Source organism: Hippocampus zosterae, chromosome 15 (assembly GCF_025434085.1).
Source record: "Hippocampus zosterae strain Florida chromosome 15, ASM2543408v3, whole genome shotgun sequence".
Taxonomy (NCBI): Eukaryota; Metazoa; Chordata; class Actinopteri; order Syngnathiformes; family Syngnathidae; genus Hippocampus; species Hippocampus zosterae.
In genome coordinates this window covers 17,708,257-17,735,871 of record NC_067465.1, presented here as the reverse complement: position 1 = coordinate 17,735,871, position 27,615 = coordinate 17,708,257, and the positions used below count along the sequence as shown (strand labels likewise).

Below are 27,615 nucleotides of genomic sequence, written 5' to 3'. Positions count from 1 at the left end.
TGGGAACCCCAGATATTTATCAAACTTGACAATCATGCTCCGTTTTCCCCATCAACACCTGGAAATGTGCCAGGGACAGATATACTTTCAAGAACACTATTAAAACAGTGAGCTAATTGCAGGTCTTCATCTAGTTCTATTACATTGCTGCCTCCATTGCTCTGGCAATCATCAGTTTGACATCTTAGTTTTTGCCTCTGCTCAGACACAACTGATTCCTTCTTCTTTTTCTTCATAAGCTTCTCTTCTTTGTTGAGGAGTTTTTGCTGCTTGTTTTTCATCATGATCTGGATGCTCTGGTAAAACCTAGAAAGCAAAAGTTATTGGACCCGTGTCCACTTGAACAAGGTTAACTGTTATCTTCACCAAATACTTTACTCACCTTTCAATTCGTCTTAAATTCTCTTCCATCTTTTGATTGGCTATCCCAATTATGAAATCTACATACTCATGCGAAACCAAGAGCTTGCCTTGGTTACAGAGCGGAACTTCCAGGTTGTGGGTACAGCGGACTGCCTAGGGATAGAAAATACGAGAGGTTAAAACTCTTTCAGTGGCATTGACCGCACAAGACGTTCAATGCATTAGAATGATGAATGATTTATGCTCTCAACCGTGTCCAAACGCTCTCATCCATTTGACCGAATGTGCTCGGATGGTCCACAATGTTAGGATTAATTGTCGTTTCAGCCACGTGTACTCATGTCCTCCATTCCGTTCTCTTCAAGTCATTGAACGAAACTAGAATTAACTAATTGTCACCGTTTTGTTCAATCTGGTCAGATGACCACCACCGGAAAAAAATAGGACACTTGCTAAACAAATTAATCTTCAAGCAATGTAATGTGTGTGTGTGTGTGTGTGTGTCCCCAAATGATCTTAAAATAAAAATAAGAACTCAGGCTGTGAGAAGTAATCAAGGGCCCTTTCAGCCCTGTCAGTGTGGGGGTAGTGGCACGGAGGAATTTGATTTTTTTTTTTTAATAAAGTACATTAAAAGCCATTTTGACAAAAATGAAGCAAAATTTGAAAGTGAAATTAAAAATAGTAACTTCCTTTTGAGAAGGGCTCATGACACATTTTCTTTCGGGTTAGGTCTTGGGCTCTTATATGTACCTCCAACTTTCGGTAGATCTCGGTGGAATGTTCAACCAAGGCTGTTTCGTTAAAATTTTCCTGGCAAACAGCCCGTCACCACAGCAACAGCCCTTGGCAAACTAAAGCTTCGCTTTTCCTTATCATCTTGAACATTTTAGGATGAAACACCTGCAAGACAATTACTTAATAGGTGATTTTGCCAGGCCGTGTGCAAAGTTTGAGTTTTCATGCATGACCCTCATACTTAGCGTTATCTTTGTGAACTGTGGGTTGCCATGGCAACAGCATGTTGCAAAAACTTTGTTTTAACATCATGAAGGCTGAAACACTCTTCCAAGTAAATATAAATTAGATCTGGTTATCCCGCGCTAAAACATTTACTTTCCTTTACCCAGCAGGTAGCGCTACTGTTAAATTGAAAAATAAGTTTGTAGATGTCTTCAGGCCTAGACTTTCATCAAATAATTTGGAGAAGATAGATCATCTGGGTCAAATTACAGCAACGTTTATCGTCACAGCGAATGATCAGACTTTGTCACACCGTAATGGCCACGCCCTTCGCTGAAACGTCACAATGTTCGACGTAGAGCAATATCAAGATCTTGAGGCTTTTCTGACAAATTATCAGACTCAACTGAGGGACTCTGTGCAGTTTATTGAAATGTAAAAAAATAAGACATTTCTAGTCATCATGAGGTGCGCTATTTATATAAAAAATCATAAATGGCTTCACGTCGTGAATATTTATACGCATGTCAAGTTCAGGGTTTGTTTGGCGCATGTACAGTGGAGAGATTAAATATTTCCTACTTTGCGAAAAAAGAATTATTGCACCCAATTTTTGATGCCCCGCATATTATTTTCCCCCTGTTGTTGTCTCAAGTCGTAAAATGGCAAAGCCCAAGTTTGAAGTTAAACGGATAAATCCTCTCGAACAGGGGTCTGGAACCTATGGCTCGCGAGCCATATATGGCTTTTTTGATGATTGCATCTGCTTTAGAACACGGGTGCAAAAGTACGACCCCTGTAAATGTGCAAAATGGGCCAAGATTAGACTTTGCTCACTCCCTCTTCATTTTAGACTGAGTGCAAAGGACTTTTTTTGTATGTCTCAGGGTGCTACATATCCCACACCAATTTTCAGAGGTCAAATGTAAGTGGCCCAGTGGTCGACTGGTTAGAGCAGGTATGTCCAAAGTCCGGCCGGCAGGCCAAATCCTGCCCACGGTCGAATTTCATCCGGCCCTCGGCCCCTGTCATAAAATCAGTGCCGTCTGGCCCGCAGGTTGGGCGCAATGGGACAGTGAGTGAGGTTTCGTAGACTGGTGAGTGATGTTTCATAGAGTGCTGCTTCCCTCTAGTATATAACAACTTCTGATATAACAACTTGTTAGAGAGAGTGTGTGTGTGTGTGTGTGTGTATATATATGTGTATATGTATATATATATATATATATATATATATATATATATATATTATATATTCATTCATCTTCTGTACCGCTTGATCCTCACTAGGGTCGCGGGGGGTGTATATATAATAAATAATATATATATAGTGTGTATATATATATATATATATATATATAATATATAAGTATATCCTCATCTCACCCCTCGGGTGGTGTCCGTCCCTCATTCAGCTCGGGTCCTCTACCAGAGGCCAGGAAGCTTGAGGGTTCTGCGCAGTATCCTTGCTGTTCCCAGCACTGCACATTTCTGGACTGAGATGTCCGATGTTGTTCCCGGGATCTGTTGCAACCACTCATCTAGTTTGGGGGTCACTGCCCCGAGTGCTCCGACCACCACAGGCACGACTGTCACCTTTACCTTCCAGGCTCTCTCCAGCTCCTCTCTGAGCCCTTGGTATTTCTCGAGTTTCTCATGTTCCTTCTTCCTGATGTTTCAATCACTTGGGACCGCTACATCCACTACAACGGCTTTCCTCTGCCCTTTATCTATGATCACGATATCTGGTTGGTTCGCCATTACCATCTTGTCAGTCTGGAAGTCCCACAGGATCTTCGCTCTGTCATTCTCCACCACCTTCGGAGGTGTTTCCCATTTTGACCTTGGGGTTTCCAGTCCATACTCCGCACAGATGTTTCGGTAGACTATGCCAGCCACCTGGTTATGGCGTTCCATGTAGGCTTTCCCTGCCAGCATCTTACAACCTGCAGTTATGTGTTGGATCGTCTCAGGTGCCTCTTTGCACAACCTACACCTTGGGTCTTGTCTGGTGTGGTATATCTGGGCCTCGATGGCTCTGGTGCTCAAGGCCTGCTCCTGAGCAGCCAGGATGAGTGCCTCTGTGCTGTCCTTCAGGCCAGCCCTCTCTAGCCACTGATAGGACTTCTTGAAATCAGCCACTTCAGTTATGGTCCGGTGGTACATCCCGTGTAGGGGCTTGTCCTCCCATGATGGTCCCTCTTCCAGCGCCTCATCTTCTGTTCCCCATTGTCTGAGACATTCTCTGAGTACGTCATCCGTTGGAGCCTTCTCCTTGATGTATTCATGGAGCTTGGATGTTGCATCCTGGACGGTGGCTCTCACACTCACTAGTCCCCGGCCTCCTTCCTTTCGGCTTGCGTACAGTCTCAGGGTGCTGGATTTGGGATGGGACCCTCCATGCATGGTTAGGAGCTTTCGGGTCTTAACGTCCGTGGTCTGAACCAGAGCACCTTGATGGAAAAATGGGCTACTGGAACAAAGCGGAGATGGGCGAGATGCGATAACATGGCTCTGTTGGAATGCTACTACTCAAGCAACCCTAGGCAGAGGGGTTACATGCAGAGAATGTGGGCTAAATGGTTACTTCGAAACCCACAGTCACGGTTGACCACGAAACAACTAGTAGCTCAGTGTTCCAACATCCACAAATGGCAACTGCTGTCACAACTTGAGATTGATGAGGTACAACGCAGATTCCATGGTGAAGGGCCCCAGGCTGCCAGATCAGAGGAGGAGGTCATACAAGAGATTGGGAGGCAAGCCCCAATTAATGCAGATGATGGGATTGGGTGGCCAGCCCCAATGAATGAAATGCTGAGCGAGGCAGCAACTGACCTGAAAGCTAAGATCATGGCGAGAATGAAAGCTGGGCAACCTAGAAGCCGATTACAACGGCTATGTGAAGTACCACCTGAAAGTCTCATGGAAAGTGTGAATGCAGCACAGAGGGCGATCCCTACCGTAACGATCACGGAAACCAATGAGCTGATATACGCTTCAGCATCACTGATCCTAGAGATGCTTGGCTATAAGAGCAACCATGGAAGACATGAGATACGTTACCCACCATGGAAAAGACGGTTGGAGGCTAAGATCAAGGCGGCTCGCAAAGATGTGAGTCACTTGACAGAGGCCCAGAGAGGTGTGATGAAAAGGCCTATACCTGAGATGTACATCCAGATGACCATACCTGAAGCACTCGAAACTGCCAAACAAAGGCTCTAAGCCCTGTCCAGTCGCCTAAAGCGGTACACGAAAGAGAATGATGCCAGACGAATAAACAGGCTGTTCACAACACAACCTGCGAAAGTGTACGCCCAGTGGCAGGGTCCGAACAACAGAGCTGACCCACCAAGACTGGAAACTGAACGGTAATGGAAAGGCATATGGGAGAAGGAGGTTGCACATAAAAGCAGTGCACAAAGGCTGGTGACCCTGAGAGAGGAGCACAGCAACCTCCCTGAACAGAACCCAGTTACCATAACAGTGGCAGACATACAGGAAAGAGTCTTAGATATGAAGAACTGGACAGCACCAGGCCTGGACATGGTCCACACCTACTGGCTAAAGAACCTCACAGCACTCCATGAGCGCCCAGCAGCACAAATGAACCAGCTGCTGAGGGATGGGACTCACCCAGGATGGCTAACCGAAGGGCGAACGATCCTGATCATGAAGTATCCCTCTAAGAGTGCAGTCCCATCCAACTCTCAGCCAATAACCTGTCTCTCCACAACATGGAAGCTCATGTCAGGCATCATTGCGGCTAAGATAAGTGGACACATGGATCAATACATGAGCGAAGCACAGAAGGGCATTGGTAGAGATACCAGAGGAGCCAAACATCAGCTCCTGGTTGACAGAACAGTCGCACAAGACTGCAGGTCCCGACGTACCAACCTGTGCACAGCCTGTATTGATTACAAGAAAGCCTTTGACTCGATGCCACATACATGGATCACTGAATGCTTGGAGTTGTATAAGGTGAAAAGGACCTTCAGAGCCTTCGTTGCGAACTCGATGAGAATGTGGAAAACCACACTTGAAGCCAATAGCAAGCCACTTACCCAGCGAGTGAGGCAAGTCCTAAGAAGCCAGCTCAATGGCAAGAATAAGACCCGGGCAAGAAACAGCTATGCCCTGTCAGTGATCAGATACCCTGCAGGAATAATAAGGTGGCCAAAGGAAGAGATTCAGACCACGGACGTTAAGACCCGAAAGCTCCTAACCATGCACGGAGGGTTCCATCCCAAATCCAGCACCCTGAGACTGTACGCAAGCCGAAAGGAAGGAGGCCAGGGACTAGTGAGTGTGAGAGCCACTGTCCAGGACGAAACATCCAAGCTCCATGAATACATCAAGGAGAAGGCTCCAACGGATGACGTACTCAGAGAATGTCTCAGACAATGGGGAACAGAGGATGAGGCGCTGGAAGAGGCACCACAATGGGAGGACCAGCCCCTACACGGGATGTACCACCGGACCATAACTGAAGTGGCTGATCTCAAGAAGTCCTATCAGTGGCTAGAGATGTCCTGCTGTCCTGAAGGACAGCAAAGAGGCACTCAGCCTGGCTGCTAAGGAGCAGGCTCTGAGCACCAGAGCCATCGAGGCCCAGATATACCACACCAGACAAGACACAAGGTGTAGGTTGTGCAAAGAGGCACCTGAGACGATCAAACACATAACTGCAGGGTGTAAGATGCAGGGAAAGCCGACATGGAACGCCATAACCAGGTGGCTGGCATAGTCTACCGAAACATCTGTGCGGAGTATGGACTGGAAACCCCAAGGTCAAAATGGGAAACACCTCCGAAAGTGGTGGAGAATGACAGAGCGAAGATCCTGTGGGACTTCCAGATCCAGACTGACAAGATGGTAATGGTAACCAACCAGATATCGTGATCAAAGATAAAGGGCAGAGGAAAGCCGTTGTAGTGGATGTAGCGGTCCCAAGTGATGGAAACATCAGAAAGAAGGAACACGAGAGACTCGAGAAATACCAAGGGCTCAGAGAGGAGCTGGAGAGAGCCTGCAAAGTAACGGTGACTGTCGTGCTTGTGGTGGTCGGAGCACTCGGGGCAGTGACCCCCAAACTAGATGAGTGGTTGCAAGAGATCCCGGGAACAACATCGGACATCTCAGTCCAGAAATGTGCAGTGCTGGGAACAGTAAGGATACTGCGCAGAACTCTCAAGCTTCCTGGCCTCTGGTAGAGGACCTGAGCTGAATGAGGGACGGACACCACCCGAGGGGTGAGATGAGGATTTTTTATCTATATATATACTGTATATATCTTCTCCTTTCAGCTTGTAACTTTTCAGGGGTTGTCACAGCAAGTCATTAATTTCCATCTTTCCCTGTTGTCCGCATCCTCTACTCTGACTCCAACTACCTGCATGTCTTCCCTCACTGCATCCATTAATCTCCTCTTTGGCCTTCCTCTCTGTCTCCTACCTGGTAGCTCCATCTCTAACATTCTCCTTCCATGTATCCACTGTCCCTCCTCTGTACATGTCCAAACCATCTCAGTCTGGCCTCACTAACTTTTTCTCCAAACTTTCCTGTCTGAGTTGTCCCTCTGATGACCTCATTTCTGATCCTGTCCATCCTTGTCACTAAGGAGAATCTCAGCATCTTTAACTCAGCCACCTCTAACTCTGCCTCCTGTCTTTTGCCTATTGCTAGTGTCTCTCGACTGTCCTGTAAACCTTTCCCTTCACCTTAGCTGACACTCTTCTATCACAAATCACTCCTGTCTATCACAAATCACTCCTGATACTTTTCTCCAGCTGTTGCATCCTGCCTGCACTCTATTCTTCACTTCTTTTCCACAGTCTCTGCTCTGCACCGTTGATCCTAAGTACTTAAATGCCTGTACCTTCGCCACCTCTGCTCCCTGTAACCTCACCGTTCCACTGGTCTCCCTTTCATTTATGCACATGTACTCTGTCTTACTACGACTGACCTTCATTCCTTTTCTCTCGTGCAAACCTCCACCTTTCTAGGTTTTCTTGTAGCTGCTGCCTACTCACAACAGATCACAATGTCATCTGCAAACATCATAGTCCAGAGGGAGACTCCTGTCTGACCTTATCTGTCAATCTATCCATCATCAAAGCAAACAAGAAGGGGCTCAGGGCCGATTCTTGATGCAGTCCAACCTCCACCTCGAAGTCTTCTGTCAGTCCAACTGAACACCTCACCACTGTTGTACTCTTCTCATACATGTCCTGCACCAACCTAAGGTACTTCTCTGCAACCCCTGACTTCCTCATACACAGTCATCTCGTTACCTCTGCGTCCCGCATCCTAGATGCAGAATTTTCCCGCGGTATGCACAGTCCCAAATAATGTGCGTTTTTGGGACACAAGGAAATTTCTCAGTCAAAACAAACTCACAAAAAAAACCGACGAGACACAAAAAGAGACTAAAAAAAACCCACGTTTTTTATGAATGTTTGAAAAAATCCGCGATGCACAGAAGCCAGATAAACGAACCACGAAATAGCGAGGGATCACGGTATAAGCTAATTGCTCTGAAAAATATGATGAAACAGGATTGGTTATTCTATAATTTACTGGTTGTAGCATGATAACTTTATGAATAAAACATTTGTTACAAGGTGTAATATTGCTAATGTTAACTGTTGATAGAACTAATGATGACATGTGTTATTTTATCAAATTGATAGTAGACATGCGTCGTCTTGGGAAGAGGATGTCAAGCCTCATCAATACTTGCCTGTATTAATGATTACCAGTAAATTAATCTTTCCAGTGTGGGATTGGAAAAAATACTATGATTTTGTACTATGTTGTATTCACGATGCCATATCAGTAAAACAAATTTTGATCCATTTATTTTATTGAATAAACCTGGAGTAAACGGCTGCTGATGTAATGTTCATTGTTAATGCATAGTTTTCAAACATTTACCCTTGATACATTATACTTTTGAGTTTCAGAATTCTTGATTATGAATATCAGTCAAAATAGAAAAATGGGTTCCCATGATGAATGTTTACGGAACCCAAAATTAGTTACCGTGGTTTCCCATTGGGTAATCCAACAGAACCGAAAAACGGTTACCGTGAATTTCTGAAATCCTCACGCCTGCTACTGAATTATTTAAATTTTTGCAGTATTTGTTTACAATTGTATGTATATGTTGTTGATTGTGTTATGATTATATGATATGAATTGAATAAGTAGACCATTTCAGAATTCAAAATTCGGGACTCTCGAAATGCACAATGGGACTCGTACTTTTCTGATCAGCGAGTCCCTGGGACTCGCTGGTGGTAAACTGTAAAATTATCATTGCATACAGAACCACAATTCCTCTCTTGGCACCCTGTCATAAGCCTACTCGAAATCTACAAATACAAAGTGTAGCTCTCCTACCTTCCCTGTACTTTTCCATCAGCATCCTCAGTGCAAATATTGCATCTGTGGTGCTCTTCCTTGGCATGAAACTATAATGCTGTTCACAAATCTCCACTTCCTGTCTCAACCTCAACCATTCTTTCCCAAACCTTTATTGTATGGCTCATCAACTTTATCCCCCTGTAGTTGCTAAAACTCTGTACATCGCCCTTGTTATAAATTGGTACCACGACATTCTTCCTCCACTCATCGGGAATCTTGTTTGTGTCTAATATTCTATTAAACAACCTCGTCAGAAAATCAACTGACATGCACAGTCTGCGGCTGGATGGATGCATGGATTGAGGAGCCGACGATGAGAAGAAAGCAGCGTCAGCGCAGAGCGCCGATGCGTATGTGGAACTGGGAGTCGCGGCTTGGAATTGAAGCGGACTTACATGGGACAGGAGAAGAGAGGTAATTTCTCTTTTTCGTTAATGGATGCTACAGCTTCTTGTTGCTTTCAAGCTTAGGTTGTAGCAGATGTGTGCACATCGCAGCATGACGTCTTTGATCCACTGGTGAAAAGGACACTTTGATTCGCTCCTCTTTCATCTATAACTCCTCAAAGTATATTTTCCATCTCCTCATCACACTTTCCTCACTTGTAATGACATTTCCCTCTCTGTCTTTAATCAACCTCACCTGCTGTACATCCTTCCCAGCCTGATTTCTCTGTCTCGCCAACCTGTACAATTCGTTTTCACCCTCCTTTGTGTCTAACCTCTCGTATAACTCCTCATAACTCCATAGTGTGTGTATATATATATATATATATATATATATATATATATATATATACCGTATTTTCACAACTATAAGGCACCATTAAAAGTCTTAAATTTTCTCCAAAATGGACAGGACGCCTTATGGTGCGGAGCGTCTTTTGTATGCGCTGAGTTCCAAAATCTGACTGACAGCCGACACGCTGTTTATATAGAGAAAAGGCGGAAGTGACTGTGGCCAGGCATGCGGGAAAGAAGTCGGCCAATCAGGGAAGGGTGGGCGGGTATCTATCTATATATATATTGCGCGTCGTCCCGCACGCGGTCTGTCCTTCCGCCTGTCCCTTTTCAAAACGTACCTACTTCACCGCGCCGACACTGCGCCGCTCAGGCAGTGGCTCACTACGATCGCGCGGGCATCTTAGCGAAAAAATGTTGTCTACCCACAAGCATTGCAATGAAATTGTTAGTTATTTAGTAGAGCTAAACATCTCTTTATTTTCGCGATAAGCAATGAAGATGAACAAAAAGTTGAACCAAGCAACAACACTTTTGTGGGCCGAAGGCCCACCTTACCAGCCTTCCGCAGGAACTAGCTGATGAGAGAGAGAGAGAGAGAGAGAGAGAGAGAGAGAGAGAGAGAGAGAGAGAGAGAGAGAGAGAGAGAGAGAGAGAGAGAGAGAGAGAGAGAGAGAGAGAGAGAGAGAGAGAGAGAGAGAGAGAGAGAGAGAGAGAGAGAGAGAGAGAGAGAGAGAGAGAGAGAGAGAGAGAGAGAGAGAGAGAGAGAGAGAGAGAGAGAGAGAGAGAGAGAGAGAGAGAGAGAGAGAGAGAGAGAGAGAGAGAGAGAGAGAGAGAGAGAGAGAGAGAGAGAGAGAGAATGCTTGGGGAGCAGTCCGCCAATGGGTGAAGGGTGGGCGTGTAAGTGGACGCTAAAGGGACGCCGCAAGCAGGCACCAACACCTGTATAGAGTGTGGCAATGTGCATTGTTGAAAAACAACTCCGGTTTTGGTTTCTAAGAACCCCCGAAAATAAATTTGACAAAGAGACACATCTACAATGCTCAGTTCAAACTTCAAGCCATCGGTTATGCTTTTGGCATGCGTGCCCATCTCACAGCAGCGGTGAAAAACAAAGTCAAGCAAATTAACTCTGAGCTTGCCGTTATTCCCGGAGGCTTGACTAAAGAACTCCAACCGCTGGACATCGGCATAAACCGGGCGTTCAAAGTAAAGTTGCGAACGGCATGGGAACAATGGATGATCGATGGCAAACACAACTTTACAAAGAGTGAGAGGCAGCGCTGGGCGAGTTACGCCACAATACGCAACGAGAGGGAACGCTGCGTTTTTGATGGATTATGGTACTTGCACAATTGTTCAATTCTTTCTACACACACACGCGCTGCTACCATGTTTCGCTCTGTTCTTTACTTTCAAATGTGGGAAAGCTTCACACGAGAGAAATGTTGACTTTGCTGTTGCTGCTTCTTCTTTCCGCTCGGCAATGCGTAGCAACTCACACTTTAGCATGTGATGCGTTCAATGACAACTGGGATGTGCAGTCCTCTGCTTCTGATGCAGACGATGAGGACTTTGATGGATTTCTGGGTGATGATTGATCGAAAAACGTGAGAACATTGTACGATGACTAAATAAAATACACCCGAACTCAGTTCTGCTTTCTTTGCCTTTTTAAAAACGTGTTTTTAGCTTGTATCTGTATGTCTTGGCATGCTACCGTATGCTTCAAGCTAATGTGTTAGCGTGCGCGCATGCATGCCGTATGTTTAAGCTGGCGTATGTTTTACCACTGTAAACCTGCGCCCATTAAGACAGTGCGGTTTGTCTATGTGTAAAATACAGAAATGTCACCCATTAATGAGACTGCGCCCAACCGTACGGTGCGTCGAATAGTCGTGAAAATACGGTATTCCTTCTGTTTGGCCTTGGCCACTTCCATCTTCACTTCCCTTGTCATCTTTTAGTACTCGAGCCTGTTCTCTTCTGATCACTATCCCATCTCTTCTTCGCTAATTTCTTCCTCTGTACACTTTCCTGCACACTTCAACGTTCCACCACCAGGTCTCTTAGTCCACCTTTCTCTGTCCTGAGACCACACCGAGGACCTTCTTGCCCGTCTCCCTAATCACTGTTGCAGTAGTCTCCCATTCATCTGGGAATTCCTCAACACTGCCCAGAACTGCTCTTACCTATTTCCTAAATTCTTCACAACAGTCCTCTTTCCTCAATTTCCACCATTTTATTTTCTTCTCTATCTTCACCCTCTTCCTTTTCCTCACCTCCATTGTCAGCTTGCACACTACTATCCTATGCTGTTTGGCTACACTCTCTCCTGGCACCACCTTACAGTCGTTAACCTCCCTCAGATTACCTCTTCTACATCGAATATAATCTGTTTGGACCTGCCTCCACTCTTGTAAATTATCAGGTGTTATTCTCTCTTTTGGAAATAGGTGTTTACCACGGCCATTTCTATTCTTTTGGCAAAGTCTACCACTGCCTGTCCTTCCAAGTTCCTATCCCTAAAGCCAAACTTGCCCATCACTCCCTCATCACCTCTGTTCCCGTCCCCTAGATGACAGTTCAAGTCTGCTCCAATCACTACCCTCTCTCTCTATCACTATCCATCTCATTCCAGAACTTTTCATTTTCTTCAAACTCACAGCCCACCTGTGGGGCATACCCACTGACTATAATAATAATAATAATAATAATAATAATACATTTTATTTATAAGCGCCTTTAAAGACACCCAAGGACACTTTACAATTAGGAACAAAAACAATAAAACACAGAACGGGTTGAGCAGCGGCAGCCAGACGCGCCAGCGTTCACTCAACCCCGAAAGTCGGAAGAAACAACAGGGAGGTGGGGGGGGGGGGGGACATGCTCGAACTATCCTCATTTTAAGGATAGTTTGAGTTAGGCAAAAAAAAAACTCCTGCACAAGCAAATGACAATTACAACAGGTCACAAGACATGAACAATGAAGGCGGTGATACAAGGGAGTGTATGCGCGTGTGATCATCTGGTTGTGTGTGTGTGACAGGCGTAGCTGCTACAGGTATGTCAAGGTCATCTCATGGAGACGGTCCTGGCTTATCATACTATGGCCGAGAAGGAGGGGGTGATGGTAGGGCACTAGCTTCCATGAGTACTTTCATCAGGGGAAGGTGGAGATAGCAGATGTTGTTTTTGGTAGCAGGCAGCCCCAGAATTCCAGACAGCCTTGAAGTCTGTGGCTTGTGTCTCTCAAATGGCGTCGATCAGACAAATCCGTAATTTATTTCATATATTTGACCACAAATTCCAGTTTCACCAAGTTGTTGCCCATTTTGCAGTTCCAAAGCCGCATCAGTTTGCGGTTGAGCACAGTCTGAGTGTTGGACATCTACTACATGCCTAGCATATTTTTCCTTTATAATCACCCCTACTCCATTCCTCTTCCCATCTAAACCATGGTAGAACAGCTTGTAACCTCCTCCAATGTTTCTAGCCTTGCTGCCCTGCCACTTTGTCTCCTGAACACACAGAATATCTACTCTTCTCCTCTCCATTATGTCAGCTAATTCTCTGCCTTTCCCTGTCCTTGTACCTACATTCATAGCCTCAGACCAATAATTCTAACCTTCCTCTTTTCCCTCTTTCCCTGCACCAATCGTCCTCCTCTTCTTCTATGACCAACAGAAGTCGAATTTCCAACAGCACGCTGTCGGTGAGGGGTCGGGAACCTTTTTGACTAAGAGCAAAATATTTGGGAATGCATTTCATTGAGAGCCATATATGTACATATATATACAGTGCTGTTCAAAATAATAGCAGTGACTAACCAGAATATCCCTGGTTTTTAGTATATTTTTTATTGTTACATGCCAGAGGAGTTGGTAGGTGCAGTAGATTCTCAGAAAACAAACAAGACCCAGCATGCATAATCGGCACGCACCAAAGGCTGTGCAATTGGGCAAAAAAAGGGGCATGTTCAAAAAATAGCAGAATTTGCTGTTGACTGTACAAATTAAAAACTATTTTGTATTTCCAAAGAAAAGGTAGGATTTAGCAATCCTAATATTTAGTTGCATGACCAGTTTTTTTTTTTATAACTGCTTCACATCTGTGTGGCATAGAATCAACCAATTTGTGGCACCTTTCAGTTTTTATTTCACTCCATGATTGCTTAACAAAATTCCACAATTCATTTACATTTCTTGGTTTTGCTTCACAAACAAAATTTTTGATATTGGATTGGATTGCTTTATTGTCAATACACATCCGTGCAACAAAATGACGCGGCCTTTCCAACCAGCTGCTCGGCCAATCGCCGAGCGCTCCGCAGATCAGGTTCACGTCACGGGGGAAAAACAGGAATAATGAACAATGAAGGCGGTGATTTCAAGGGTGTGTATGCGCGTGTAATTGTCTGGTTGTGTGTGCGTATTCAGGCCGCAGCTGCTTCGTTAAGGTCTGCTCATGGAGACAGTCCTGGCTTATCAGTCCATGGCCGAGAAGGAGGGGCTGGTGCTAGGGCACTAGCTTCCATGCGTGCATTCTTCCAGGGGAGATAGCAGATGTTTTAGGAACGGCTGCCAACAATTCCAGACAGCCAAATCCTCAATTTCTTTTGTGAGAGAGAGTGCGGATCCCAACTTCTCCAAGATGTTCTCCATCCACAGTTTGAGTCCGAGTGTTGGCCAATCCGCAATAATCAATCCTTGAAGACCGGCGGCCTCTTGGCTTACAATAAAGCCGCTGCCGTCGGTTGAATTTTACAATAGATCAGGAAACTGCTAACACCAAACAGCAGCACACGAGCTATCAGAAGGCCGATTATGTAGATGTCTTCCTCATCCTCAATGGACAGTATTGACAGGCACACCATACTCCACTTCCTCCAGGGATCTAGGGTGTACCCAGCAGCCAATGTCCCCGAGGAGCAAGTCGGCTCCCCACTGCCTGCTCTTCTCGTCGAGAAAACTTTGTTGATGGCATCGAGAAACCAGCCATATAATTCCATGTTACTAGTTCCAGTATTATCCAATCAAAATTGCTCTTGGAGCCAACTGCTCCCCTGACCAGGAAATGAACAGTTAAAAAAAATTGATGGATGGATTAAACAAGCGAGAATATTTTGTTTTAACTGCGAGCCAGATGCAATCATCAAAAGAGCCACCTCTGGCTCACGAGCCATAGGTTCCCGACCCCTGCGTTAGAGCGTCGACCTCACAGTGCAGAGGTTCAGGGTTCGTTTCGGCTCTGTTCTCCCTGTGCTTGCGTGAGTTTTCTCTGGGTATTCTGGTTTCCTTCCACGTTCCAAAAACATGCATGGCAGTTTAATGGAACACTAAATCGTCCCTAGGTGTGAGTGTGATCGTGGATGGTTGTTTGACTATGCAATTGGCTGGCGACTGGTTCAGGAGCAACACACCTGATTCAAATAATCAGGATCGTTCTAATGCTGCTTCAGAGCTGGCTGATGAGTTGATTGTCTAGATCAGGTGTGTTGCGGCTGGAAGAGCCGGAAAACAGGCAGGACAGTAGCCCTCCAGGCCCCGAGTTGGAGACCCCTGGTGTAGAGGTATAAGATATCCTTTATTTGTCCCGCAATGGGGAAATTTACAGTCAGAGTTCAGAAAGGAAAACACTGGGTAGGTAGAGGGAAAAAATAAACACACTCGAACCATCCTCTTCTGAGGATAATTTAAGTCCAGGATAAAAAAAAAGACCCTAGCACATAAATAAGCATATGACAGTTACAACAAGTCACAAGACATAACATGTAATAAGAAGGCGGATGGATGGGAAGGGGGGGCCACCGCGACGCACCTTATCTGACCAGCTGCACGGTCACCGAGCGCTCTGCAGATAATTCTACGTCGTGGGGGAAAAAGAATGGAGCGATGAAGGCGGTGATGATAAGGATGTGTATGTTCGTGTGATTGTCTGGGTGTGTATGTGTATGCGTGAACAGGCCGCAGCTGCTTCGTCAAGGTCTGCTCATGAAGACAGTCCTGGCTTATCAGTCCATGGCCGAGAAGGAGGGGGGTGATGGTGGGGGCACTAGCATCCGTACATACATTCCATCCAGGGGAAAGGGGTCCAAATAGCATTGTTTGTTTTGGAGGGACGGCCGCCAACAATTTCAGGTGGCCTTGAGCCATGGCTGTATCCCTTCACTGGCGCGTTCGGTCAAATCATCAATTCCTTTTAGAAGCGAGAATTCCAACTTCTCCATGTTGTTGTAGATCGTACGGAGACGCTCCGGAACCGCAATTGCGGTTGAGCTCAGTTACCGCTTGAGTCTGAGTGTTGGACATTCGCGCTAGACCATCGAGAATGACCGGCAGCTTCTTCACTTCCAATAAAGCTACTCCCGTCGGTTGGATTTTGCGATGGAAAAGGAAACTGCCAACACTAAACTGCAGCATACCTGCTATCATGTAGATGTATTCCTCCTCCTCAACGGACAGTATTGACAGGCACACCATTCTCCGCTTACTCCGTGGATCTAGGGTGCACCCGGCACCAAATGTCCTGAGGGACAGTGCCTGCTCTTCCCGTTGAGAAAAATGTGCCGATTGCATCAAGAGACCAGCCAAACAATTCCATGGTTTGTTTTTTAGGATGAAAAATACGGCGGAGGCTAGGAAAAGACAGCACATAGACTAAGTGGTGAGCAAGGGAGGGGAGGGGGGGCCGGAGCAGGAGCAGGGCAAAAAAGTGTCCGCCTTCGTTGAGAGCCAAGCAGAAAAGTAAGTAAAAGTATACTCGCTAGAAGTGTCTGTGCAGTGTGGAATCGGTTCCCACTCAGTGACAATTTGGGTGTGAATGGTTGTTTGGCTCTACATGTGCCCTGCACCTAACTAATAACCAATTCAGGATTTACCCTGCTTTCTGCCCAAAGTCAGCACACACGACCCTGTTCAGGGTAACAAGTGTTGAAAATGGTTCGATGGATAACAATTTCTCGAAAAAAACAAATGGGGACCCCACAGCAATCACTTTTGGCGCCGTGGTCATAATAGTAAGAATTGCTATAAAATCAAAAAGGGAGCCCACAAGAGTTCCTGTGGGGCCTTAGTATTAATCATTTTGAGAAAAGCAATAGAGACTTCGCAGAAGTCATTGCTTGGGACCTAATAATAATAAAGCCCTGTGAGCTCAAATGGTTGCATCTGCCATTTCTAAAGCAATGCGGGTTTGTTTATTAAGAGTGACGCAATTTCGTTTTTGTGAATGTATCCTTACAGGCATAGTATGTTGTAACCTTTGCTGTATATTGGGTAATACAAGCAATTGTGTTTTTTTTAATTAGAAGGTTTACAGTACCATGATGATCTTCCTGGTCTTGCTCAAAGTGAGACCAGAGTTCCTGAAGCCAGACTGGACAGCTGCTGAAAGCTAAACAGAAAAGACATGTCAATGCAAAAACAAAGTTAATCTTACATTTTATGTTCGCCGAACCAGTTTGTTGCTGACGTGCGACGTGCTGATTCATGTAGGTTGATGGAACAGGCGCAGTGCCAATAATAATCCTGAGGGTTGAGCAGTTTCATTAAAGGTAACATCATTTTTCAAGGTCTGATGCCACACTCTTTATTTTATATCATCTCTGACGTCCTTTCGGGTGCGTTGATGTATGTATCTCCTCCCTGGGGTAGAAATGGCTAAACACCCTTCGTGCTCCACTGTGAGAAGCCAGAAATGAACCAACAAAGACAAAGGCGTTGATCAACGGTCGACCTGGGCTTGACCGCTTGAGAGCTAACTCGAATGCAAGCTTGCCGGCAATTAGGAATTTGCTTACTCTAAGCTGGCTGGTTTTCACACGAGGCATGCACTCTTCTCTCTCTTCTCCACTCTTAACGCACTGAATTATTTTGCGATTTTCATGCAGACTGGTTTGTTGCAACCATAAGACAAGCAGCTATGATACAAGCTTCATGTGTAATTTTAGAATGTGTCATTTCAAAACGGCAGCCATTCAAGAGTGAAGGCTCGATCTATTGAAACATATGCACCGACGGCCGGCTGCCTCAAATGTATGCATTTTGCTTCCTCTTTCGAAACGATTGTCAGCCCCCGTAGCGTTTCAATATGTCTTGCACAGCTTGGCAACTTGCTGCGCTATTGGCGTTTTAACTAAGAAGAATAACAACAAAATTGCCAGTTGGAGCAGTTGCATATTTTGGGGCTGATCAATGCCACTGAGTCGCGAAACGTGTGACTGGCTGTGGGCTGTCATGTCACTAATACAGGGGTGGGCAAACTTTTTGGCTCGGAGGCCGCATTGACTTTTAAAATTTGACAGAAAGGCCAAGTCAGCACGAGCTATGGTACATTAAAAAAATGCAGTTGTTGACAGTCCCTATCAAACATCAACTGAACAAAAGCATGAAAGTACTGTATGAATATACTTTTTTAAATGACAACAGTGTTGTTGATGACCTATTTTAGCTTGTGCATTGCTACAGATGGGTTATGATCAGACCAGTAGAAGTAGAGCGATACGGAGGTCCTAGGTGGTCGAAAAGCCCCCCCCCCCCCCCCCCCCCCGTTCTGCAACTTCAAGTCAATGCACCACCTGGCGGTGAAATTGCCTGTCAATACAAGTCCAATTGAAATGAATGCAATCATTCACACTGAACCTTAATTGTGGACCAACCTTCGGCGGGCCGGATTAAAAAGACCAACGGGCCGTAGTTTGCCCACCTCTGGACTAATAGAACCTCATTCCTCAGGCAGTTTAAGAAACATTGTAGCCTACTATTAGTTTGAAATGTATAATTAACAGAGATGAAAGTGGACTGCCGAAAATCCCAGAAAAAAATATATATATATAAATATATATTAGAGCTGTCAAACGATTAAAATATTTAATCTAATTAAAAATGCAACTGTCCTAATTAACTCAAATGAACTAAAAAATTAATCGTGATTACTCACACGTTTTTATTTATTCTGAATTTCCTTTTACATTTTTTGTCCTATCTTTTCCCCATTTTAATGCTCTCATCAACATGGAATCATGAATCAGTTGTCTATGTGCCAAATGCAAATATTTACTGAAATAACCATTTCGATTTTCAATTTTACATGAACATTTTTCACTTGGTGCAGTTATTCACACATAATCTCTCACACAATATTACTGTCCATCAATAACGGTAAAAAAAATATTTTGTCACACAACAGCTGCTTTAACAGCTTTTTTTAAATGAAATCAAAACAGAGCAATATAACATTATAAAGTGCAGATCTAAGGTACACTAGCCTATAGTGGATTAGATGCAAACCATTGTTGCATACTTTTGCATTTTTCTCAAGTTTGCTTTCAACACAGCAGTCTGTTTCTGTGTTTGTTGAAGAATAACGAGACACCGGACACCAGTGTTCATTATGTGCCGCTGTATTCGAAACTGCCGGCCTTACAAACAAGCACACGCACTTCCCCCGCGCTGCAGGGGCAAACCATTCTGAAAGGGGGGGTTCACTCCCCCTAACACAGTCAGGCTATGTTGATGTGTTGGTCCTTCTTGCGCGGAAGTCTCTCTACGGTTTTGTGTAGACCTCATTTCGAATGACTACACTTGGTTCGATGACAACACTGGAGACATTTTACTTTCGCTAGGTCGCTACCACTGTAGCGCACTGTCACTGTCAGACGAACACAGAGAAGCTCCACCCGCTCTATTTATTTGGACACAGAACACTGTAACCTTCCACACAAAATAGTTCCAAACAAGTGACAATCGCGTCAGTGGCATACATCGTATACCTGTATGATACAGAGAGAGAGAGAAGAACAGATAACTTTGGTCTTGTCAGTGGAGCAATATGGCAACTTTTTAAACGTAAACTTTCCATTCATAAACTCTTTAAGTATCCGTTTTCGGTGTCTCGCGCTCCCGTAGCTGGCAAAACAGACATGGGCGTGGACTTCTGCTGTTGTTTCTGGTGTATTTATAGAGCACCGTAACATCCGCTTGTGACGTGTGCCGCGTTAATCTCGCGAGAAAAAATTAATCCCGTTAAAATTCATTTAAATTAATGCCAATAAAAACACGCTAAACTGACAGCTCTATATATATTAATGTAATTTATGGATGGCTGTGGTGCATTCTGGTGATATCTGTGAAAAAAATTCAGACAAAAATTGAAAGTAGATTTTCCACTTTTTATTTCTTACTCCTGATAATAATGGAAAGTAATACCTAAATAATAAATCACTTCTTTCAGTTCTGTCATTTAAACATGTTTTGATTTTTTTGCATTTTTCTTTGAAGAGCCACTGCAGTCAGACTCGGCTGTGGTCCTCTCCATTTGTATTCCTTTGCTTGCTTTGGTATCTCTACCAAACTCCTGTGCAAAATTGATAAGTCGAGGTGTTAAACTCAGTGGCAGTGAGTGTTCTGTGGTGAATGACAGTGTCATCGCTTCTAAGTGAGCTTTTCTGTCCAGCATACTGACGTAGGGACGTGGTGGCTGAACCAGCTCAGAGCAGCTGCTACTGTCAAATATATTAGGTGCAGCTCCGTATGGCAGACTGGATGAAGCCTTGGAAGTTGTCCCTTCATTCAGGGCTTTGGTTGCACTGAACATTGCAGGAAGGGACTGGTTTGTTTGCATGGATTTTCAACATTGTGCTTCGCTTTCTTTGAGTGGGTTTTTAAATCCTTCTTCCCTGATGATCCGTACCTAAGGGTATCGTTGCACCAAATGCAGATAGCAAGCCCTGAAGGAATATGATGAGAATGAATGAAAAATTAATGCATGTTTTATTTCGGAAATGAAATCACAGACACATAAAATTAAATATAAATACCATAAGTTTTAAAACTACAGTAAGATAGAGATACGTCTGCACCATATCATGACACATAGGCAAAAGCAGTGGCAGGGCATCCAATTCTCCTAATAAACCAGGTGCATAATCTAGACAGATTGGCAGCAGGTGTGCAGCCAGCAAGAATGCTCAGCCCGCCACCTACTGCCGAAACCGGAACATGACATTAACAGAGTAAAATGATGAACACGGCACATTACAAAACACGGACAGTATTCTCCCTTGTACGCTTTGTTGTTTAAGCCTTTTGAGGTGAAACAGGAGAGAATCAAAATGACTTACCGGGTTTGTCGACTTTCCGAATGTAGTCAGACAAAAAAAATCTCAGTTCACGTCCTTTTCTTCGAGCCATAACCACTTGAACGTGTTCCTCACACACGCGTAAGTCTGCTTATCTGTCTACCTGCTTGAACATTACGCACGAATAATTTTACATATAGCGCTCAAATACTCAATATTCAATTATTTATCTGGACTTTGAGGCTTCCGCTGTTGCCGAAATTTCGAAAGTCCAAGGTAGGGGAATGGTGGTTGTCGTTGCTTGTGTTTGCTGTTGACGGAGCTTCTTCGATATCTGACGTCGGTTGCGTCGGCGCTGATTGGTTGAAACCAAAACGACGCTCGCATGGGTAAATGTTTGCGCTGAGGCACGTACAGCAGAGACCAACTGCTGTGGCGCGCTTTGCTGGAATGGTGTCGCTACAAGCAAAACAACAAACTCGAATTCCAATTCCAGCTCCGGTCTCCCTGTGTTGAGTTAGCATATTCTCCCCGGGCACGCGTGGGTGTTCTCCCGGTACTCCGGTTTCCTCCCACATTCCAAAAACATGCATGGCAGGCTAATTGAACACTTCAAATTGTCCCTAGGTAACAGTGTGAACGTGGATGGTTGTTTGTCTGTGTACGCCCTGCGATTGGCCGGCAACCGGTTCAGGGTGTCCACTGCCTACTGCCCGAAGGCAGCTGGGATAGACTCCACCACCCCCCGTGACCCTTGTTAGGATAAAGCGGATCGGAAAATGGATGGATACTCGAGCCGTCTGCCGTATTTTTTTTCTTCCGGAAAACAAACCATGAAATTAGCTGGACTCTCAGCACTGTGGATAACATTTTTTCGACACAAAGAGCAGGCGGTGGGGAGCCTTCTTGCCCCTCTGGGATGTTTGCTGCTGAGTACACCTCAGATCCTTGGCAGAAGTGCAGTTTGGTTTGCTTATACTGTCTGTAGTGGAAGACATCTACAGTATTGTACTGGCCCTAATATAAGACGGCCCTGATTATAAGATGACCCCCTCTTTTTCAAGACTCAAGTTTGAAAAAAGACTTTTTGAACACCAAATTAATTTTTATACAGAAAATAATTACAGTACATCTGAAACAAATGATTCTAACAATATATTTGAGAGAAAAAGCATGTTATTTTGACTCATTCAAATCTTAATATCTGAACATTTAAATATGTATAGTAAATGAAAGTGCAATCACATTCGTAAATGAATGGCTTCTGGTTTTTGAAATGTAATTGACATCATAACTTCTCCTCAGCTGCCGGTTAACCACTTTTCTCCAGATTGTCGCTACGTTTCTCCATTTTCGGTTATCTCTTCATTTTCTGCTCTATTCTTTCTTACCCCTATTTTTTATTTTTCTTCTTCGTGCTACCGCTATTTTTATTTTTTCTTCTTCGTGACAGGGGTTCGCTTTGGCCTGGGGAGTCAAGTTCAAGCATTCGCATCAAAGGTATCCGGCGCCATCTAGCGTCGTGAATGGGTATATTGTCTAGACCCCGAATATAAGACGACCCCCCACTTTTTCAGTCTTATTTCAGTGCAAAAAAACACCGTCTTACATTCGGGCCAATACGGTATTGTATTGGTCTTTTAATAACAGGCATCCTGCCGTTTGTGATCCGGCAGTTTCCTGATTTATCACAACATTCAGACGACGTGTCCCACTTCATTGGAAGGGAACAAGCTGCCGGCGTTTCTGGATGGTTTGGGACAGGTTCTCAACACTCAAGACTCATGCGTTGACCGAACCCAATCGCAAAGTGGATGCGGCGCTGGAGTCGCTTGGCATAATGGAAGAGAATGAAGAGTAGTTGGCCTGGCCTGGAAATTTAAATTTAAGTGTGGTTAATTGACACTAAAATAATACACAAATGTACACTGCACCCAAATCATCCAATCAGTCTAATTTTCACAAAAATAAAATAAAATAAAAATAAAATAAAGCAGGTAAATCTTGAATTTATGGTGGCGCGTGATTACGTCACCGGAAGTTGTTTGCGCTCAGCAGTCTGCAATTGCAGCTTGTAATCAGAGCTGTTGCGCTCTATCTTTCATCGTCATTATTCTCATTCAGAGTTTGCTTCGTGTACAATTCACCGAGGGCACGGGCAAAGAATAGGAATCTAGGAGGGCCCAGGGAAGCACTTTAACACTGTACGTGTGAGCTACGATAGTTAACAGGCTGCAAAAGTGCATCGCATGCCTCAGTTTCAGGCCGTTTCTCATCATGGCGTGCATATGTGCGTGCGCCAGTAAGGTTAGATCCCGGGAGGTTAGTTGATCAAAAAGTAGATCTTTGGTCCAAAAAGTTTGGGCACCCCTGTCTTACATCATACAACATGATGATGTGCCAGTTCCGACTACTATGTTTCAGCAAATATGGTCATGATGTACCACCCCAAAAAAGGATGAGACCAAATCTGTGCAGGTGCGACCAGCTGAAAAAGCTAGTCTATAGCCCGGTGTTTTGTTTCACCTATTTATTAACAGCCATTTTTCTCACCATTAGGTGTGCATCCTCTAGTGTCCGACACTGAACGTGGAGCACAAATGGCTCAAACTTCAGCACAGCAGTTCCACAAGAGCTGGCCAGAGGGGACATCTGAAACGCAAACACACACCGGTACTTTGCATATATTCAAACATTCACTTCATTGAGTTGATGAACAGCTCGATGACATTTAAAAAAAAAAAAAGATACTCACCACATCATCAACTTTGCATTTTGAATGCGAGACAAAAAGCCAGACAAGATTTTTTTTTTGTGCAACACAGCTTTCGGGAGCCTAAAACAGATTAATAACCAAAACGAGGAAAGAGGAGATATCAGATTGTGAAACGGAGTATTTGCAAGAAGTTGCATTTTCTTTCGCTTGAGCAGACTTGAAAGACTATGAGACTACGGTTCCTGAAAAATGAGCTTTTATAAGTGATAGGGATAATGTGGCTCAGCAAAGATAGAGCTCTCCAATCATGTAATTTCTTCTTACCATTTCCAAATAATAATATAATAAATAATCAAAACTCAGAAGATGAAAAAGTGATGCATTTTTCACATTTCAATTTTGTGCTCTGATCAAAAATACACAATGGAGAAATGGGCCACATGAGTCAGATTTTTAGACTTAATAGGTGGGGTCTACATAACCTTGCAGTTTTGAAAATGAACAGATATAGGTAATAATGCGCTACATTTACGCTGTGATTCAAGTCACTGTTTGGATAAAGAAAATCCATTACTTTTATGAGCGTATTTATGTCCGGGGTTTAAATGGTACTCTTACCGCTTTACATTAAGTTATACAGTGCACTCCGCTTAATAGAACACCATTGGGCCGAAGCACTTCTGTTCTACTAAGCGGAGTTTGTATTAACCGGAGACACTTTATTAGGTACACCTTCAGACACGTCGACGACCAAGTTATGCACGCAGAAAAAACCCTGCTGACGAGTTAGAAGAGATATTTCGACTGTGGACGTCCATATCTTTAATCAAACAACAAAACAACAACTTTAATCAACTTCAGTCAAACATCTCAAATCACGAGAAAAATTACACAATTTTACACAAATGACTACAATTTCAAAGTTTGAAGAAATATAAAGTCAAACAAGATTTCGAATCTGTCTTTTTAGTCCTGGGTTGAATGTGCCCCCCCTCGCCCCATCGAAACCCCTGGCCCCAGCCCGGCCCCCTCAGTGAAATTGATCCAGAACCCCACTGCTGGGATAGACTCCAGCACTACCCCATCTCCCCCCGCGACCCTTGTGAGGATTAAGCGGGTCAGAAAATGGATGGATATTTTATATTTTGGTACCGTGTACCATTTTTGGGCTACTCTACCCACCTCTGATGACAAAGGTTGATCTCACCCCAGTTCGTCCCTGCTAACAATGATAACAAAGTGATTTCTACATTTGTCAGATAACTTTCGACACTTACAAATTACAAAGAAAATTGTGTTTTTAACGTTAACTCAAACAACCGTATTCGGTAACATACAATCAATAAGAGCTCACTCACCGTGTCAATTACTGTAATGCGTCCGGAGCATGAACTGGTGGTGAAATACTCCTCGAAGCTATTGAGCAAAGACACCAAATGCTCAATATCTTCATCCACATTTCCCTTCTTACTTATGTCACATTTGTTCAGACACCGTTTCTTACACTCACGAAAGGTTTTCTCCATTTGCAAAGATTGTGAAGACGACCAATACCATCATTGACTCAAAGCAAACGTAGTCTTAACTTCCTCACCTTTCTATTGAATGGTGGTTAGCAATAAGCGTTGAGTTTTATACCGCCATCTACCTCACAGGAGTGTCATCTATGGAATCTATCTGAGCGTGCTAAAGGCCTTAATTTACTATGCAAGCCATTGGCAACTTATCTGAGTAACTCTGAAACTGACTTCTCTTCCACAGCCATTCTGTTTCATCGCCCTCGGGGGTCTGCACCCTTCGATTGACACAACTCCTGCTCCTCATGTCTGCTGATGTAAAATATTATCACTTAACTGGGTCCGCATCACGTGATTGGAGCAGTTTGTGCTGAAAAACTGCATTCCGAAAAAAGGGCAATGTGGAAAAAGACATGATAAAATAAAAACAGACGTTGTAAAATAATAATAATAAAAATAAGCAATTTTTTGTAATCTCATAAAAAATAATAAGTTACTATTTTAAAAGTGTGACATTAAAATAATATCCATCCATCCATCCATTTTCTGAACCGCTTAATCCTCACTAGGGTCGCGGGGGGTGCTGGAGCCTATGCCAGCCGTCTTCGGGCATTAGGCGGGGGACACCCTGGATCAGTTGCCAGCCAATCGCAGGGCACACAGAGACGAACAACCATCCACGCTCACATTCACACCTAGGGACAATTTAGAGCGTCCAATCAGCCTGCCACGCATGTTTTTGGAATGTGGGAGGAAACCGGAGCACCCGGAGAAAACCCACGCAGGCCCGGGGAGAACATGCAAACTCCACACAGGGAGGCCGGAGCTGGAATCGAACCCGGTACCTCTGCACTGTGAAGCCGACGTGCTAACCACTGGACTACCGGGCCGTATTAAAATAATAATGAAGTATTTAATTTCAATAAAATTACAATAATTAGACATTAAAAATATTAAGAACATAATTTATATTACCTTATTTTACACATGAATGGTCATATTGCATATTTGTTATTTATCAAAATTGTATTCATATCAAATTATTTATTTATTTAATTTTGTCTCTTAGGCTTCCATAGTCATCAGGCAGGAACAAAAAAACAAACAAAGGCAAGAGCGGAATTTTTATTTTCTGTAAAGAAAATCTGTGCCCTACGATTGGCTGATAACTGCTTCAGGGTGTGCCCCGCCTACTGCCCGAAGACAGCTGGCTGAGATAGGCTTCAGCCGATAAAGTGATCGGAAAATGGATGGAAATCTAAATGTGTTTGTTTTAAAGGTGTAATTAACTGACTAGCAACTGGGATTGTTGCTGCATCCCTCAGAAGAAAGCAATTGTCAGGAAAAGCTTAATAGAACATTTGAATTTTATTTGGTGTAAATCAGTGGCCCCCTCCGTGAGTCGTCACCTTACCGTGGTGGAGAGGTTTGTGTGTCCCAATGATCCGAGAAGCTAAGTTGTCTGGGGCTTTATGCCCCTGGCAGGGTCACCCATGGCAAACAGGTTCTAGGTGAGGGGCAAGACAAAGCATGGCTCAAAGACCCCTTATGATGAGCAAAATATATGGACCAAGGTTTCCCTTGCCCGGACGCGGGTCACCGGGGCCCCCCTCTGGAGCCAGGCCTGGAGGTGGGGCTCGTTGGCAAGCGCCTGGTGGCCGGGCCTACACCCATGGGGCCCGGCCGGGCACAGCCCGAAGAGGCAACGTGGGTCCCCCTTCCCATGGGCTCACCACCCATGAGAGGGGCCAAAGGGGTCGGGTGCAATGTGAGCTGGGCGGCAGCCAAAGGCGGGGACCCTGGCGGTCCGATCCTCGGCTGCAGAAGCTAGCTCTTGGGACATGGAATGTCACCTCTCTGGCAGGGAAGGAGCCCGAGCTGGTGTGTGAGGCAGAGAATTTCCGACTGGATATAGTCGGACTTGCCTCCACACACAGCCTGGGTTCTGGTACCAGTTCTCTCGAGAGGGGTTGGACTCTCTTCCACTCTGGAGTTGCTCACGGTGAGAGGCGCAGAGCAGGTGTGGGCATACTCATTGCCCCCCGGCTCAGTGCCTGTACATTGGGGTTCACACCGGTAGACGAGAGGGCTGCCTCCCTCCGCCTGCGGGTGGGGGGACGGGTCCTGACTGTTTTTTGTGCATATGCACCAAACAGCAGCTCAGCATACCCACCCTTTTTGGAGTCCTTGGAGGGTGTGCTGGAGAGTACTCCTGCTGGGGACTCCCTTGTTCTGCTGGGGGACTTCAATGCTCACGTGGGCAATGACAGTGAGACCTGGAGGGGCGTGATTGGGAGGAACGGCCCCCCCGAACTGAACCCGAGTGGTGTTTTGTTATTTGACTTCTGTGCTCGTCACGGATTGTCCATAACAAACACCTTGTTCAAACATAAGGGTGTCCATATGTGCACTTGGCACCAGGACACCTTAGGTCGCAGTTCGATGATCGACTTTGTTGTTGTATCATCGGATTTGCGGCCGCATGTTCTGGACACTCGGGTGAAGAGAGGGGCGGAGCTGTCAACTGATCACCACCTGGTGGTGAGTAGGCTCCGATGGTGGGGGAAGATGCCGGTCCGTCCTGGCAGACCCAAACGTATAGTGAGGGTTTGTTGGGAGCGTCTGGCGGAATCCCCTGTCAGAAGGAGTTTCAACTCCCACCTCCGACAGAGCTTTTCCCATGTTCCGGGGGAGGCGGGGGACATTGAGCCCGAGTGGACCGTGTTCCGTGCCTCTATTGTTGAGGCGGCCAATCTGAGTTGTGGCCGTAAGGTGGTTGGTGCCTGTCGTGGCGGCAAC

At 44.8% G+C, this 27,615-nt stretch overlaps 1 protein-coding gene across 3 annotated transcripts; it reads right to left on the bottom strand.

Moving 5' to 3' along the window:
• Positions 1-24,910, bottom strand: tyw3 (tRNA-yW synthesizing protein 3 homolog (S. cerevisiae)). 3 transcript variants are annotated; one of them, XM_052088575.1, is made up of 7 exons: positions 24,810-24,906; positions 24,658-24,715; positions 23,339-23,419; positions 23,137-23,235; positions 16,827-16,898; positions 383-516; positions 1-306 (listed from the first exon to the last, which is right to left on the bottom strand). In XM_052088575.1, the coding sequence occupies exons 1-7, from the start codon at positions 24,857-24,859 to the stop codon at positions 33-35; spliced, it is 768 nt and encodes a 255-aa protein (XP_051944535.1). In that variant the 5' UTR covers positions 24,860-24,906; the 3' UTR covers positions 1-32. The 3 variants fall into 3 exon arrangements, 2 of the variants coding, with proteins under 2 accessions (XP_051944535.1, XP_051944533.1); XM_052088573.1 differs by having other exon boundaries at positions 24,658-24,910; XR_007967171.1 differs by lacking the exons at positions 1-306; positions 383-516; positions 16,827-16,898; positions 24,658-24,715; positions 24,810-24,906 and adding exons at positions 19,661-20,232; positions 20,626-22,454 and having other exon boundaries at positions 23,339-23,383.
• Positions 24,911-27,615: the final 2,705 nt, after the last annotated feature.

Coding starts and splice junctions, on each gene's coding strand:
- tyw3 (XM_052088573.1), bottom strand. CDS start 24,825: ATGGAGAAAACCTTTCGTGAGTGTAAGAAACGGTGTCTGAACAAATGT. Junction 23,236..23,338: donor AATGCAAAGTTGATGATGTG/GTGAGTATCTTT, acceptor TTTGCGTTTCAG/ATGTCCCCTCTGGCCAGCTC. Junction 307..382: donor AATTTAAGACGAATTGAAAG/GTGAGTAAAGTA, acceptor TTTGCTTTCTAG/GTTTTACCAGAGCATCCAGA.